Source organism: Epargyreus clarus, unplaced genomic scaffold (genome assembly GCF_041222505.1).
Source record: "Epargyreus clarus isolate Ecla_fem2 unplaced genomic scaffold, WU_Ecla_fem_2.2 ptg000019l, whole genome shotgun sequence".
Lineage (NCBI taxonomy): Eukaryota > Metazoa > Arthropoda > Insecta > Lepidoptera > Hesperiidae > Epargyreus > Epargyreus clarus.
In genome coordinates, this window is record NW_027332227.1 from 9,834,243 (window position 1) to 9,852,803 (window position 18,561).

The 18,561-nt window shown below is 34.8% G+C and overlaps 2 protein-coding genes across 2 annotated transcripts in view; one reads left to right on the forward strand and one right to left on the reverse strand.

Moving 5' to 3' along the window:
* The window catches only part of RpL24 (ribosomal protein L24), a 322,279-nt gene that overhangs the window by 169,848 nt on the left and 133,870 nt on the right, over positions 1 to 18,561 (reverse strand). The gene's annotated exons all lie outside the window — the stretch shown is intronic.
* Positions 5,805 to 8,410, forward strand: LOC140750262 (acyl-CoA Delta(11) desaturase-like). Its single transcript, XM_073083704.1, has 4 exons — positions 5,805 to 5,983; positions 6,928 to 7,102; positions 7,466 to 7,627; positions 7,951 to 8,410. Exons 1-4 carry the CDS (start codon positions 5,806 to 5,808, stop codon positions 8,408 to 8,410), a joined length of 975 nt encoding a protein of 324 aa, XP_072939805.1. The 5' UTR covers position 5,805.

Sequence of the window (18,561 nt, forward strand, 5' to 3'; positions counted from 1 at the left end):
AATGAAATTTGCAACACTCATATTAAAAAAATATATCTACCAGCATAAGGTTTTCTACCTTTGTAAAATATAAGAAATATAACATATTTATTAGAACAATAATATATATTTTTTTTAATTTTAATCAAATTTATTATTTATACTGGTACCTTATATAAAACAGATGGCCCGTAATAAAATATGAAAGCAAAAACTAAGTTCATTTTGTGGTTTCGTGAAATCGGATTACGATGAGTTCAAAACCACTAATGGGTTCTAAAGATCTTTAACTTGCTTCTAATGTAAATACATTAGAAGCAAGTAACAATGACATTAGATGCTAACATTCATGTAATATAATACAAACATAAGTCTAGCTCAGATACTTAAGATATTGTTTGATCTCGTCGCGACGTAGTAATTTACAATGTACTAATATTTTGTTATGTAGTTCTATTTCAGTACAGAAATATACTTATGTTATCAACACCATAAGTCAATAGTGGCTATCGGGCAGTTGCATCGCGATTCGAGACAACACATTGTGTTAATGAGCTTTTGCTCAGATAAAATTAATTTACTGCCGCTGCCGGCTACAACGTTTTTATTTTGCATTACAATGAGCTTAAGTCATAATGCAGTATGTAATATTTGTCGTAATGTGTGACTTACTGATATTTTGTTCTGTAGTTCTATATGTTCACAGTACAATATATTCTCAACACCATAAGTCAATAGTGGTTATCGAGCAGTTGCATCGCGATTCGAGACAACACATTGTGTTAATGAGCTTTTGCTCAGATAAACTTAATTTACTGCCGCTGCCGGCTACAACGTTTTTATTTTGCATTACAATGAGCTAAAGTCATAATGCAGTATGTAATATTTGTCGTAATTTGTAACTTACTGATATATCGTTCTGTAGCCACATATGTTAACAGTATGATATATTCTCAACACCATAAGTCAATAGTGACTATCGTGCAGTTGCATCGCGATTCGAGACAACACATTGTGTTAATGTGCCTTTGCTCAGATAAACTTAATTTACTGCCGCTGCCGGCTACAATGTTTTTGTTTAGTATTACAATGGGTTAAAGTAATTATAGTATGTAATATTTGTTACAGATTACGATATGAATGCAAAGTAATGAGTATTGAGTGTTAATGGGTAGAAATCTTTGTTGATAAACTGTGGCGTCAACGTCGCTTAATAAAGTTTAAATTAAACGTTTGCGTTATAAATTTGTGAATCTAATTTACAAGTGAATCTATGCAAAATTTGCCTACCAAAGATTTAAATTTCGGTATTAATAATCAATCTATCCAAGATTTGCGTGCCAAAGACATTTGACTTAAAAAAATCAGAAATATATTTCGATCGTTATGAAAAAACTTGGATGGAATTTTGATCTTTTAATATTACTATAAGGACGATCAACAAGAATTCCATACATTCCTTGCAATTTAACATTGACTGTGTTTCGGAGCATGTCTCCAAAACATTTCGTCTCTTTAATTTATTTCACATTTCCATATACAATATGATGTATAATAAATATGCAAATGATTACCTAGAACAATCACAAGTGCATGTCGTAATTCAACTGTTGCTATCAGTATTCAGTGGACAGTGAACATGCTTAACACGCGGTATTAATGAGGCCAGATTAAACGAATTTACGACTATAGCTGTCATAGTATGTTGTATCTGATTGTACGTATTCAGGTTACATCATAATGAAATGATCGGTAATATCGGTAATACATGTAGGTCTCTTGTTACGTTGTAACGAATGTTTATTATTTTTTTTTATAATATGGATGTACTAGACGAGCAGCCACTTACCATCAGATGGACTGCATTCCATCTGATGGTAAGTGGCTAATGCCGCCCATGTACATCTGTAATCAACCCCAGATAGGGTTAGATATCCCTACCTGAGGCTACAGATTATTTGCTTTAATGGTAGATAAAAGTATCGTGAGAAAACCGTATAAGTTATTTTTACAACTCTTTCTTTTTATAAGAGTAATAAATTAATAGTTATGACTTGTTTAAAAACAAAGCTTTGACGATTTTTCTCAGCACATACTTTTTATACATACAAATTAGATATCCATATCATGGAAGTGTATAAAAATAACTCGTCAGTAGTTGCTATCACCTAACTATTGTCATTCAAACTAAACGAGTATGTAAAAATGCTAGCAATTTAAATGAAAGCTTGTAAACAAAACGCATAATCCAATGATTCCAAAACACGTCCTAAATTGAAAAGCTTAATAATATTAATTTGTCACATTAATATATTTTGGTATTTATTAATACATTGTTGCCATTAATCATAATGGTGTATTAAGTATACATTTTATTATCTAAAATACATCCATATTATTTTATACAAAATTGGTATTAAACCCAAATTCATATTGGCTTACCAAATAATACATTGTATAATACATAGTATTGATTACAGTTAACGATGCGTCGGTTTAATATGAAAATGGTTATAGTTGCGATTATAAGCTTCAATAATTATGTGGATTAGTGTTACCGCCAGTGGCGGACTTAACTCATCGGATGCCCGGGCGGAAAGTTGCATGGAGGCCCCCCGTCAAAAAAGTTGATTTGTATTACAAAATTATAAATGTCTTGTTGACTTGTTTGCTGACAAATACGATTCCGGCGACTTTATTATTATTATTTTTTTATAATATAGAAGACGAGCATGCAGTCTACCTGATGGTAAGTGGCTACTCCCGCCCATGGACATCTGCAATCAAACCCAGATATATACCACACCCTTCAAACCGGAACAGAGCAGCGCCTCACACTGCTGTTAAAAGGTAGAAATAGGTGTGGCGGTGGTGCCACCGGAGTTGAACCACAAAGGGTTCTACCACCTTCAACGCTCTACGCTAATAACACTGTGCTTGGCTCCCCCCAAGACCGGAGGCCCAGGCCGGACTTAGTCCTATTCCTAATGTATCCATTCGATATCAACTATATCTGTTATTATACTATTCGATATTAAGTACGGTTTCCTTTAAATATTTTTGATATCCAATCTTACTGGAGTTGATTATGGATGTCCAAGGGCGGCAGTAGCCTAACGATCAGTGGACTGCATCACGTCTGATTCTCCTATATTATAAAAATCTGCGCATTTTATTTACACTTTCAATAAAAGTGTACAAAATAAATAAGAAACATGATTTAGTTGTAATGCCAGTACCAAAAAATATATAAATACTTTAATTAATTAATTAAAACACAAGTAAATTTAAATCACATGCATATTCCCGATTGTTAAGGTCATGATTGTTTTTTTGCTTGACGTTCTTGTTTATAAATATACATCGGATTATATGCATGCAAATATGCACTAAGAAATAACACGCAACAGTAAGAAGTAACGTAACATGCACAAAATATGCATGAAAACTTACGTTGATTTTCGCAATATATTCCGGTCAACGCTGTCAAAACCTTTAATGACGTGCAGGTCAATTTTATCCAGAAATCATGAATTACGTGTAATATTTGCTTAACCAATATAACGTGAGAGACATTTATATTTTACAATCAAATAATGTTATTGAAGAATGAACATGTAAGACATTTAAATAAAATCTACCATGGTTACTACCTTAGAAATATATTTGTTAACATGTTGCCGAAACAAAATTACAAATTGAGAATATCTGAAAAAATACACATTTTAATTCATAAAATACTCGGTTTTAATTCATACATTACCACTAGTAGTAAGTACAAGTACCTATACTGAACTATTGGCAAGTATGAAGATGAAACCGCGCGGCATGGCTAGTATAAATATAAATAATTGGCCAAATGCGAGTCAAACTCGCACATGGAGTGTTCCGTACCACCAAATTTTAATTTATTTTTACTTTTAGTATTTGTTATCTTAGCTGCCATAGAAGTGAGTGCAGTGTGAAAATTTTAACTGTGTATCTATTACGGTTCAATAGATAAAAAGAAAAACAGCGGTTTATTGTATGGCCACCTCCATTTATTTTGATTTTTTTTTATTTTTAGGATTTACTGTTATAGCGACTAACATTATACATATGCTGTGAAATTTTAAGTGTATCTATTACAGTTCCAGCGATAGAGCCCTGTGACAGACAGACGGACAGACAGCGGAGGCTTAGTAATAGGGTTCCGTCTTTACCCTTTGGGTACGGAACCCTAATAATAAAAAATAATGACGCAATTAAATAATTAACTGATGAATAATTCGGACCACAAGTTCGCTTAAAAATACACATTTGTAAACAACCGAGTGTTGTGCTTCATTCATGTCGATAGAGGTCGAATCCTTTGTGGTTCGACTCCGGCGACACTACCGCCACACTTATTTCTAGTTAATTGTATCAGGATTATTAATTGTTACTTTGCGGAAATCCATGCTATTAAGTTAAGATTAAAACTACTTCGCAACAATCCGCTACAAATATCTATGATGGTATATATTTTAAACCATGCAGTATGTACCACCCTCCCTCCCTCAAAGGACGCATGCAGATGCAAAAATTAAAAATATACACCACCATACATACCACCACCAACACGTGTTTCGCTCCAAAACGGAGCATCATCAGGGTAAGTTGACTCTTCGACGGTTAATCGCTAATACTTATTTCTGTCTAATAACATCAGTGTTAAGCGCTTTGAAAGACGCGTTTAGGATGAAATTATTATCTGAAGCAACTGAGCTAAACATATTTTAAAAGAATAATCTATTTTTATGCAAACATTGTCGTATTCACTGACTATTGTTAAATTGACAGTATAAGTGTTAACCTGGAACGTTTTACTTTATTTTATTTAATGTATGATACAAATAATATGACATTAGACCCATACATAATATGTATATACTCGTATGCAGGCACGACGCTATTCAATGTATTACAATTTCTAAATGAAATATTCGATACCTATAAAAAAGTTACCAATCACTCGATCTCGATTACCTACAATAACACTGTAAATGCTGTTATACGCGTTTAGGTAAAGAAGATTTCATATAAGCCGGCACACTGACAATACATCTGCCAGTTAGCTTAGCTTACGACTTACAACGCGGGGTTAATAGAAGTTGCAATAAAGGTAACGAAAGCATTTAATTTATTTATTAAAATATAATGGTAGCAAACGAGCATGCAGTCCATCAGAAATGGTCGCTGGTCTTGTACATCTACAATCAACCCCAGATAGGATTGCAGTCCTACATGAGGCGGACCACTGATGTTGTTACTGAGGACTAGTTTAAGCGCCTGGTGTGCTTCTCAATTTTGTATATTGAAGTAGCATACCCGGAGACAGTCCAACTGATAGTAAATGGCTACTGCCGCCCATGGACATCTATAATCACCTCAGATAAGATTCCTAACTAAGGTCGGTCATAGATGCGTCGCTAGTCATAGGACTAAGTGAGAAAATTCGGATAAGTATGTCTCCCTTACCCTTCAACCAGAAACCAGTAGCGCTACACTGATTTTAAGGCTTCTGCCTTACACCTACTTCTGTAGGTGTGGAGGTGGTGCTGTCGTAGTCGAATTACGAAGTATTCTATCATCTTTATTTATTTTTGAAAATCGCTGATCAGTTGATTTCGATTATTTAGTGTCTGCTTGGTTGATTCTAGTTTTTACTTTATAGTTCTATTTTCGTCGCAATCTATTTAATCTGGGTACCTTACCGATTTGATTTGATTTGCTTTCTCCCCTTAAAGAATTAATATAAAAATCTGATCAAACAAGTTGCAAGCAATGGCTTACAAAGACCTGAGAATGTCTTGGAATGGAATAGAAGAGATGTATGAACCCATCACTCACTTAAAGCCAGTGACTCCGAGGAAATACGAGATTGTGTACAAGAATATCATAACGTTCGCGTACGCACACGCCGCGGCACTGTACGGGCTTTACCTGTGCTTCACTAGTGCTATGTGGTCCACGATATTCTTCAGTAAGTATTGCTAATATTATTTCATTTCTGAATAACCCTTACACATTATTACCTTTATTCATCATCTTCTAGCTTTTAATCTATTCGTTTCCTTTCTTAATAATCCATACGCGATTGCTTGTTTATTCGTCATCATCTCGCTTTTAATCTATTCGCTACAATTCTGAATAATCATTACGAATATAAAAATATACAAATATTACCATCATCAACCCATTACTGACCCACTGCTGGGCACGGGTCTCCTCTCAGAATGAAAGGGATTAGGCCATAGTCCACCACGCTGGCCAAGTGCGTATTGGTAGACTTCACATACCTCTGAGATTTTTTTTAAATCTCTCAGGGGTACAGGTTTCCTCACGATGTTTTCCTTCACCATTTTATCAAGTGGTACATATTTTCTAATACGATCATAGCTTTGAAAAATCAGAGGTGCGTGCCTGGGTTTTGAACTTCAGACCCCTCGATCGTAAGGCCGAGTTTCTTAACCACTATGCTATACTACTATATACGCAAATATTACCAATATACACATATTACTTACTTAATCGTTTCGTTATTCATCATCATGTCTCAATCAATCTATTCGCTGTATTTCTGAATTATCCTTACGCAACTGTTTTTTCTATTTATCATCATTTCTCTTTTAATCTTTAAGTTAAATTTCCGAGTATCTATTATTCTCTATTTATCATTAATAGATGATCGCTTATTACTTTTCCACACGAGTCTCTTTTAGGATTGATTAAATATCATAAAATATTTACAACTTCATACATTGAAAAATATGTCCTTTAAATGTATGTATGTATGTCATCAAATGTTATTTGGCCGTTAATGTGTTTTTACCGAATGTTTTCAAACAATTCGTCTGTGAGAAAGTAAATATTGAATGTTCGGAATTGCAAATCAAATTTCAAAAAGTTATTTTTATATTGTTGCAGATTATGTCCTACTTGTGTTAGCTGGGTTAGGTGTAACGGTGGGAGCACATCGCCTTTGGTCGCACAGGGCTTTTAAGGCGAGGACGCCGCTGCAGATCATCCTCATGGTGATGAACTCGATCGCCTTCCAGGACTCCGCTATCACGTGGATTAGGAATCACCGGATGCATCACAAGTTCGTTTTGATACTTGTATTTTTGGCTCATGAGTTTTTTAAAGCCTTCTGCTCCGATAAGTCACAAGTCCTATTCATTTATCTGTGGCTCCGGCGGCACAACTACCACACCTATTTTTTCCTTATAATAGCAGCGTTAAGTGTTGCTGTTTTGGCTTGAAGGGTGTGGTAAGAGAGACATACCCTTCTGAGGCATTTCAGATTAGTTCTCAGGGGTAGAGCGAATTTGTGGGCGACCTCAGGTAGAAATCTTATGTTATCTGGGATTGGTTACAGATGTCCATCGGCGGCAATAGCCTCTTACCATCAGGTAGACTGCATTCTCATCTGCTGCTCCTATAGTATTTGTATAAAAAATTCTAGATACACCGACACAGACGCAGATCCGCATACCACGAGACGAGGGTACTTCTTCGCGCACGTCGGCTGGCTGCTCGTGAGGAAGCACCCAGAGGTTCTCAAACAAGGAAAATCCCTCGACATGAGCGACGTTCACGCGAACCCAGTACTCAGGTTTCAGAAAAAGTAAGTAGCAGTATCGTTTACGGAGAGATGGTGCTGCCATCTCTTGGACTTAATGGTAACCTTAGTCACTTATGACATATGTGTACCGGTTGTGATGATATTCTAAGAAATCCATACTTCAGAAAATTGCACTCGAAACCTTATTTAGTTGATTACGGTGAAGCAAACAAGAAAGTTAGGTTAAATTGGGTTAAACCGCTGATTTTTAACGGCGTGTTCATCTGTTTACTTATAAGTTCTGCTTTCTTCATCGTGTTTAATCGCTCATTAGATTAACTCATAATTAATATAAAACAATGTTGACTTTGAACATTCTATTCCAGATACGCGATACCCTTCATGGGAAGCATCTGTTTCTTGGTGCCCACCATCATCCCCATATACTTCTGGGGGGAGACACTCAACACCGCGTGGCATCTCGTCATGTTACGATACGTATTTGCCGTGAACAACAGTTTGATGGTGAACAGTGTCGCACACAACTTCGGGAGTCGACCGTACGACAAAAGCATCAGCTCGACGCAAAACGTATTTACCTCCTTCGCGACTTTGGGCGAAGGCTTCCACAACTACCACCACGTGTACCCGTGGGACTACCGGTCAGCTGAGCTGGGGAACAATTGGCTGAACTTCACCACTTTGTTCATCGACTTCTTCGCGTGGGTCGGATGGGCATACGACCTGAAGACGGTGCCGGTGGAAGTGGCGAAGGCTCGCGCGTTGCGTACCGGAGACGGCACTGACGAGTGGGCCATTGACAACAAAGTCAAGGATGACAACTAACGACAATTTAAAAGAAATAATTTATAATTTCAGTTTAGATAAAAGGCAATTTTGATATAATTAAAGCTAGCTCAATGTATAGTTAACTGATAAACAATGGTTATAGACAGTTATCTGCTTTGATAAAGGTAAAAAGGTAAATGCAAAAAATAATTTGAAATAATAACACCATTAAAATTGATATGGAGAGAATATATGGCCCAACTATAGTTTAGCCGCTCAGAGAGTGCATTCTTGACAAGTCGTATTCGAATTTATCTACTATGTAACTTTATAGTGGCGTCGAACATGCGATAGAAAATATTCCTATCGTTTATTTGCCGAAGAAACGAAAAATATAATAAGAAGCTTTAATATTTTCTCAAATTACTATTTGAATATAATTTGGCACTAAACTTAATGTTGAATACGATTTGCACGGAATAAAAATAAATAACTATGAACTTAAGCGACTACTTTTTAAATCCGTATGACGTTGTTACAAAGTTATGTGAATTCTTGACTTTGTACAATAGTTTCGATGCCTATTACAGTAGGACTACCATGAGTTTACAAAAGTATTACTCGCTAGCGACTGCGTAAAATAAATGTATGAAAAATTGTACAGCGCCTCTGGTGGTTACTCGTAGAACTAAAATCCGTAGTGACGTAACTCGATACGTAAAAAACCTATCGAAATCAAATCGCTAGCGAATGTCATTATGATCTATTGCCATACAAATTCGGTCCCATGAGTCATTAATTTGACAGACGTTGTCAAGAAATACCGTAACGATAGTAGTTATGTTATTCACTAGCAAAATGACAATAGTTTTCTATTTACCATTTCTATAGTGGCGTTTCTATGCCAACTCATGGTAATGCTACAGCTCCATTGATAACGCATGATACGTACATTAAATATGAAATACTTCTGTATTAATATTGTGGTCTTTTGGGATCATAGTAATCTGGTGTATAAATTGATGGTGAAAATATATCTTTTAAAATACATATTAGTATAGTATTGAGCCCAAACATTATAAAACGAAAGAGTAATTACACACATAAGTACGGAACGTAATTGATTATTGATTATTAATTGATCATTATTAGTATTATTAATACTTATGAGACTAATATTATAAAGAAGAAAACTGTTTGGTTGTAATGAATGGGCTCAAAAACTACTGGACTGATTTTAAAAATTCTTTCACCATTCGAAAGCTACGTTATTTACGAGTAACATAGGCTATATTTTATATGAAATATATTTGATAAATAGATTTTGAGATGGTACAAAGTATGCCCGGTCAGCTAGTTTAATATATACGTAACACTGGCTTAAAACTGTACACTGGTGATCATTAAAAAATGTAAAAAGGATATTAGAAAAAACAGAAATAGTTTTTGTTTTTGGTAAAAAAAAAACTATTGCAAGTTTTAATTCGTAAGTAGGTAGTCTTTGTTTTCGTACTTATTCGTAAATCGGTGAGTGTACTCGTAGTTACAATTAAACTATGTCATTTGTGTCACGTTAAGTTAAAATTATAAATAGTTTTTTTATTTGTTCTAATTAATACAAATCCGTAATTTACATTTAATAATAAGTAAAATAAAATGACACATAAACATAATTTCGCTTTGTTTATTGTAAAATAACTTAGTATCGTATGTATGTCGTACGCGTATATATATGACCGGTGTTACAAATTACAATTACGAAGTTCCGTAACTCGTAAACCCTAGAAGCCGGTTGTTCAATTACGGTGACATAACTGTTTATTCTTTATTGCCATTTCATATTGCAAGCCGCAGCTAAAGTTTTAAAGCTCAAAACCCAGGCGAGTCGTTCATTGTAGAGAAATTTCGTGGTAAGCGTACCATAAATTTTATGCTTAGGGCAAAGTTAGTGAATAATTCTCCATGTCTGTGTTTATTATAAGCCGGCAAAGTTGTCTTTGACTTGTTACGCAATCAACAATACAAATGTGGGTCGGCACACTGATTGCTTATACCGTTGGTGAGCCTATTTCGCTCAAATTAATTGGTTTATTTAGTTATAGAAACAAGTAAAAGTAAATCAAATTGAATGTTGTGACTCTTACACACACTCAGTGCACGGAATAGATTGGTTTGTCAATAAAAGGTTGATACTACTAAATGTTTGAATTGCACTTTGCCATGGAATTGCACGTCGAATACTCTTACTAATGAATTAAGTTTTAGTACATTAAATTTGATGATAGCAGATTCTCTCGATTCAGATTTATTTAATTTTAATGCAAAATATTTTTACTCGTACACTCGGATCTGTCCTGTGTTAAATTTTAATAATATTTATATGAAACTTCATATCTACATGTCACAATAGAGCATATTTTACAAAAATATTACGTTTTATATTTTATAACATTGGTTTGATATTAAAAAGTTTGAGGATACTCATGTACATTCTTCAAGAAAAATCCGAGTATGGTATAGAATGTCAAACAAGGTTACCGTAATCAATGGGCTTTCAACGCGAGGATCGCAAATGCCACCGCAAAACCCCAATAGCATAATAAACGACCAGCCCCCGAGAATATCCGAGAACAAAGCAGATTCTCTTTAAGACATCTTGTTATACAAATAAAAGCGCTTTGCACAAAGGGGAGAAATAAAACTACACATGCAATGAAGATAACTTCCTTTAGCTCCGTAATTGAGACCGCTCTAAAATCCGTCACCGACAGTTGTTTCTAACTGAGTTTGAACACAGTTATGAAAGCTTTTTTCCTCCTTCTACCATGTACAATGTTATTACAATTTTTAACTCCGAGGGGTAGCGTAATATTTTCTAAGAATATCAAAGGGGAGTTTGCTATGTAAAGGTTCATTTTTTAAATTACTCAGAAATTGATTCTTAATTTTGACATCAATTTTTTATTTATGCTGTTCTTATGAAGTTACCCTAGAGCTGTAGAGCACATCAAGTGTATAGATGTTTGAGTAGGTATATATTTGTTTAAATAGCAAACACGTTTGCAGTCCATCTGATGGTAAGTGGTCAGTGTCGCCCGTAGACATCCGTTGCCGAATCCACGTAGATCAAGGGTTTTATAGAAGCTCTCAGATGAGTTGTAAGTCCTGAAGGCTAAGATTGCCTGATGTGTCAGTCGGCATCTACACCCTTAAATCGAAACGTTGTACAAGTTTACGCTAGAAATACTAGTTGGTGGTGCCACACGGTCGAAACATACTGGTTATATTAATTTAATTATGTATGTGATTTATAAGGTAGGTTTCGATATATCGATACAAATACCAGATAGCGATATTGATGAGTGTTTGCTAAAGCACAGTTGACGTTGCGCCAGGGGTTGGTTTCCGATGCAAATATTTGTACTCATGTGCGTTTGTATGTTGAATCGATATACACATATTGTATGTTTAAATCTTCAATGAGTTGTCAGAGTTTTGTTGTTTGTTCAATTACAATAATGTTTTGTTCAACGTAATTAATGCAATGTAACATCAGTTTCACTGAATGCTCGTGTGTTACGTCTATATTATAAAAAGAAGCAAGAATTCAAACTTAAGTAATTATTGAAAGTCATCTCAATTTTTTGCCTAGTCGATTACTTCCTGATAGGGATGAGGCACTAAGCGTAGTGTACAATGATAGTTGATTGTGAGTTAGTACACACTTGTAAATATTAGAGAGATTGTTCTCTTCGTTCGTCTCTTCATAATACAGATTTTTCACGTAGTTTTCAGGTAATTATGAATTCAATCGAATTCATGGAACCCTGTCCACCGCTAGGTCATTACCGCTGTTATGTTAAGTGAGTCAAAAGTTAATTAAAATTAAAACAATAACAATACATGGAACAGTTGATGAACGAAATTTTCGGTTCACTTAACACGAACACAGTTAGTGATGCGTTACAGGTGTAGCTACCGGATGCATTGTGAACTAAATTTAATAGTACTTCAATTGAAACAGGAAATATACGACAGTTGATATTCAGTTCGTTTAGTAGAATAACAATTTATAATGTACGCACCGTGATTCTGGCTGCAATGGAAAATAAATTGATATTTTAGTCGGACATTAAAATAGTAACTTCATTACGCGTATCACCGATTGGGTAGTGTCGGATAGTTGCGTAGGCTTATTTTATCGCTTACTTTTTATATTTTTATAATATAGTAGTAGCAGTCGAGCATGCAGTCCACCTGATGGTAAGTTGCTATTGCCGCACATGGACATATGCAATCAAGCCCAGATAGGATGAGATATTCTTACCTGAGGACGATTATAGATGCGCCGCTACCCCTGAGGACTAAGCTGGAACGCCTCGGAAAAGTATATCTCCCTTACCAGACCCTTCAAACCAGAACACAACAGCGCTTGACACTACTGTTAATAGGCAGAAATAGGCGTACCAGTGGTGCCGCCGGAGTTGAACCACAAAGGGTTCTACTAAACTTACTAAACTTTAAACTTACTACTGAGCTGAGTTGCTTAATCCGCTGTCGCTTGGTGGACTAAGTTTTTGATTGAGCAACCAGTCGAGTTATTTACTCGTGTATATAACTATATACAAATGCAACTGCATAAGCTAATAAATAATCTGTAAACAAATCAAAATGAAATCAAATTTTAACCAACTTAATCTATGCTATATACTGCGTACAATACTGTATGATTTGGCATAGCACAGTACAGTAGGTACATTAATGTGTTGTTCTAACATTTTTTTCATTTAAAGTGTAAGTACATTCATGTGTTGTGTCATCATTTTTTAATTTAAAGTGTAAAAACTTTTCCCAATTAACCATTTTACTTAAAAGGTAGTATAATAAAGGTAATTTTATTTAAATAACGGTCAAAAAGTCACAAACATAATATCCGCTACAAAGCGCATCAAGCGATGCGTTTCGCTTGCAGCTTGTATCGTGTGAGTCAAACAAATTTATGTTCCGATTCTTCATACCTTGAATATCGTTAATTAGTAGCACTGTTCACGCTTTGTAGATATTTAAAACATTTTAACTGGGACTGCTTCCCAGTTCATAAACGCTGGGAAAATAGCGATCATTTTGCTTATAAATAACGGATGCTATGAATCAAAGAACGGTAAGTTTTTTTATAAATGTGTATATTTAACTCGAGTTATTAAGTTATTATTAATATATATTTGACTATTACTGAGAAAGTTTGTAAAATATGTTAAGATTACCTTAATATTATGTCGTATGAATCGATAAACATTTCAAAGGCAATACTTGTGATGATGTGCCCATAAAAGTGAGAGTCTAGGGGGTCGAACCGTCTCCCTATCTAGTATAGGCAGGACAAACATTCTAATATAAAGACTTTTTTTCGTAAACAAACTTCGAACCTATGCTATACCAATTTTGGATTGCAACACCTTAACAAAGACATTTTATTATGTAACGGGTACTCAAGATATTCGTTTTTTATATTGCCGATAGTTAATCTACCACTAGCACTTGTCAACGTTTTCTTCCCTCCACCTCAGTTTCGCCGTGACCACGATCCATGCAACTGGGTCGAAATATCGTCAATAATATATCGATAAACGCATATCGTGAGTACCCGTTACATAATAGAATGTCTCAATTCCGCGATAATTTTAGTCTAAAATCATACCTTAACAAAGCTCTAGCTACGCCCATATAGTGTGGTACCTCTGATAAAAGATTCACACAAACAGAATAGAAATATTATAAAAACCGGATATAATCTACTTCAAATACTTCAATTCGTAGTCTTGTTCCTAATATAAATAAGTAAAGGACAGTTTAGGTTGGAACAGAGTCACAGTCACGTGGCAATCACACGCGGGAAATGGGGCTGTACATTCGCACGTCAACAACTGCTAAACAATATATTCTCGAGATATTCTCTGTTGGCAACATGTCGCAATTCGAGACTATATCCTTGAAGGGAATTTAGGTCAATTATTAGACCTAAATTGATAAGACAAGATACTGAATCACGGACAGTCACAGATGACACAAAGGCTATAACAATGCGTATTAGCCGATCATTATAGAAATTCGAAGCTATTTTGTCATTCCAATATACAATGCCCTTTTATACGCCCACTTTTAGTTAATACCCGCATTTGACAATTAAATTTTCTTACTCTTACCATCACTCCTAACAATAGGCATTCTACTTACGTATAATCCATAGATGTTATTCAACAATATTGTAAGGATTTAGGGTCCTAAGTTCTACACCCTACGAAAATAAATTTAAGTCCCCCATTTCTATTAAATACGCTCTACCTACACACTACCTACATATGTACAAATGGGGGCACCACTGCGAACACTGCTTACAGGTGCGTTGTTCAGTGACTCGATCTAATTCGTTGAGAGTACGTTAATAGTTCGTAAAACTAGGCGCATGATTTTCTCTCAAATAATTTGTGAAGTTTGTAGGCTTTAAATAATAAAGGGGTAACCTGAACCGAAAATTTCAGCTACTAATTAGACATGTCGAATTTAAAATAAAGGAGAATTTAATATATTTTGTGTAAATTAGCAAAAACAACAGAAGAACAACAGAAAAACAGATCAATACGTTTGATTCTATTTGTTTGGCAGCAGTACTGACAAATTTATATCCAATCCTATGGTTAATCTTCGACCACGAGTGTTCAATACACCAGTTTTTCAAGATTTTACTAAAAACAAACGTCTATTCAAAAGTAAGTTAATGATATATAGATTACGTGTAATCTGAATTTAGAAATTCGTCTGAGTAGACAAATAGGCCTAAATAAATTAGTCTTATGCAAATACTACGTAGGTACGCAAATAAATTAATTTGAACCGACATTTTGCGTAGGCCATGTTAGTTCACCTGAGGTACTGAGTAATTAATTGTAGCCTTAGCCGAACTTTATGTTTGTCTATCGTATTATCAGTTCCCAACTCCTATCTCCTGAGTTCCCGAAGTACCTCTTTCAGCCAAAAGATTTAAATTATAGTTAAAGTTCGCTTTGAAGCGGTGTTTCCTCGTGAACGTTTGGAGATTATATCTAATTCATGCCAATAACTGAATAATAATTTGATATGAAATCAAAGCGTTATTGCAAAGGACTTTTATCATACCTTATGAATACAGAAGGAGATTTATCATTAATTGGCTGGATTTCATTGAAGTACTTAGTCATTATATTACATATATTATATTGAGTATTGAAGTCATTCGTATTAAGTTCAAAGTACAAAATTTGTTGAAAAGATATAGTATATATTATCAACACACCGATTCTATTTATGTAAGAAAAATCTCTAAAACTTTTCACTGTTTGCGATAAATAAGACATAAAATATTCCACAAGTAAAACAGCGAGACCTTAATAAAATTATAGGCATGCGCAAACGTGCCAAGAGCATATATTTTAAATAAAAAAATATCCACAGAATGAGGTCATATAAGGACTCGGTTGGCGCGTCGCTCTAAACACTATTAAGGCACTTATTATTCACACCGCACACGTACGCGTGGCAAACGGAAAAATCCAATTAACTCCATACGAAGAGTTCCAGCGAAACTGCGCTCCCACTCCCCACTCCATTCCACTTACACTAACGACTGTTTTTCAATAACATTAATGGAATAACCTCTGCCTTATTACGACTGCACGACTATTACCGTGAAACGCCTGTCGTTTTAATTTCACCGAAAGCTTAGCTCGTGTCCTAAACGGACCAACTAATTAGACGCCGAATACAAAATATAAGTACAACAGACATTCGTACACGTTTATCGAATTGACTTTACATAGAAAAAAGTCACGTTTATAAAATTCACTTTATTTCCATTCTTATTCACATTTTAAGATGTTTTTAACTATCTCATTAAGCGACTTATTTCATAAGATGCCATGGAAAACCTATAAAACAGATGGTATCTATCTACAAAGGATTTTATGGTTTATATTATTTTACAGAATTATCTCTACATAAACCAGATTTGTTGGAGTATTTGTCACATTAATGACATTATATTGGTCCAATCAATATATATATATATATATATATATATATATATATATATATATATATATATATATATATATATATATATATATATATATATAATACATAATTTAGCGTTTTAAAACATATTAATATTTTACTAATAGGTGCGAAAAGGTAATTATTAGGACTCTACATGGTTACGTTATCCATTTTATATCCACACTAAGCTACTTAAATTTGACGTATTTTTTCAGGTATATCTGGTTGTGAAGTGCTGCCAGTAATATGGATTTAGTATACTTTATAATCTAGCGACCAATTAAGATGACGGGATGAAAACAAAAAATAAAGTTTTAAGGACGGATAGCACACAAATAAGCGCTGCGGTCACCGTACCAGTCTACATGCAGGGTTTTGAGTTCGATTTCCGGCCAGACGGATCTGAATGATGAAATTAAATTTCTGTCCTTTGTTTTTGGTGTGTCTATGTATAAGTCTATGTGTGTGACATGCCCCCTACGACACAATAATCCTAGTATAACGGGCTGTCAGACGGACGGACTAACAAAACATTATAGAGATTTGTTTTGATAAAACTTCACTTTGCAGCCCCAAAAAAATCAATGCGTAATTTTAAGCAATTACAATTCAGGTCATTAACGCCAAATTTTACCAAATTATTTCCCGATAAATGAAGCTTTGAAATGTAAAAACGGTCTCTACTGTTATAAAGTTTCACGTCAGTTAAGCTCCGGATATCAGTAAAAGGTTTAATGGTCAATTATAGATATATTATATTTGTGTATAGTTCGACCGGGAAGGGACCATCGCCACATACTCGTATGTATACCTGCACAATATATCTCTACAGCGTAAAGCTCTGCGTTTCAATAGAAAAGTGTAGATGCCCGCTGACTAACACATGAAACGATCATCTTAGTCCTCAGTCCTTAGTCCTCATTGGCAATGCACGTGTTCGGCTTCAAGTAGAATACTTGTATAGTAGAGCTGGTTACAGATATTTATGAGTGGCAGTGATCACCATTAGGTGGAGTGCTTGCTCGTTTGCTACTTCAAAATGTAAGTAACTTTATATCAATATAATTATGTCCAAAATTATCATTTATATTTTATAGTCTCATCGCTTACCCAAAAATGGATTGTTTCATTTTTCACGCTTTACGAGACACGCAAGTAGTTCATTTCAAATAAGAGTATAATTTCGAAAAGGCAGGCCGATGCGAACCCCGGACTCCAGCGCAGAAAACTTAAATTTAAACTGGACTGTCCCTGACTTAGGTGCAAATTATTGATTGCCAACGATGAACGGGGTGACTGCCCATACCCCCGCTCTCGATGGGGTCACGAAACCTGTCATTTGCAATGGGATTTACACCCTTTAACGTCTCACCCGTCAAATTACCGTCCTCTACGACCTCCCCAATCCTCCGAGAATAATGCATGTTAGTCTTTCAGATTGGGATTCGTAGGTATTTTCATTAAAAGGGATTTTGACGTCAGGGAACCCAATGTCAATCTGCTCCGAAATAAAAGTGGTCTGTTCTTTTGTGTTGTTCTTTTTTTCATTATATTTATGGCACAAAGGAAAACTTGGGGTTTAAATTTTCGGGTGAAATATTATGTGGGTGGTGTAAAATATAGTGAGATGAATATTTGAGGCGTTTAGGCTTGGACTTATCGGAGCTTTCCGGTCATTGGAGCGGAGGGTGACAGGGCAACTGTAAAAACCGTAATTTTTACTGTCGTTACTTTTCCGTCCATAAAACATTATGCTACTATACCTAAATAAATTACAATGTACATTACCCTTTACACAGTTTTTTTACCCATGGAAAGAAAAAATATTCATGCTTAACTCAAATTGTATGCTGAGTTACCTACTGAGAAAAAGCCTTTAAAAGTTTTAACATTTTCGTTTATACGAATATATTACAAAAGAATTTAATTTAATGAATTATTAAATAATTATTTATTAATTTGGAAATTATCTATAGCTTACAAGAATCCTTTCTATTTTTATTATACAATATTAATATATAAACACTTATATGTTTCCTATTTCTGCCTAATAACAGCAGTGTTAAGCGCTGGTGTGTTCCATTTTGAAGAGTGTGGTAAGGGAAACATAATCATCCGAG

What these genes read in the sequence shown, in the direction of transcription:
- LOC140750262 (XM_073083704.1), top strand. Translation starts at nt 5,806, where the DNA reads ATGTCTTGGAATGGAATAGAAGAGATGTATGAACCCATCACTCACTTA. An exon ending in AATCACCGGATGCATCACAA is followed by an intron (nt 7,103 to 7,465) that starts GTTCGTTTTGAT and finishes AAAAAATTCTAG; the next exon opens with ATACACCGACACAGACGCAG. An exon ending in GTACTCAGGTTTCAGAAAAA is followed by an intron (nt 7,628 to 7,950) that starts GTAAGTAGCAGT and finishes ATTCTATTCCAG; the next exon opens with ATACGCGATACCCTTCATGG.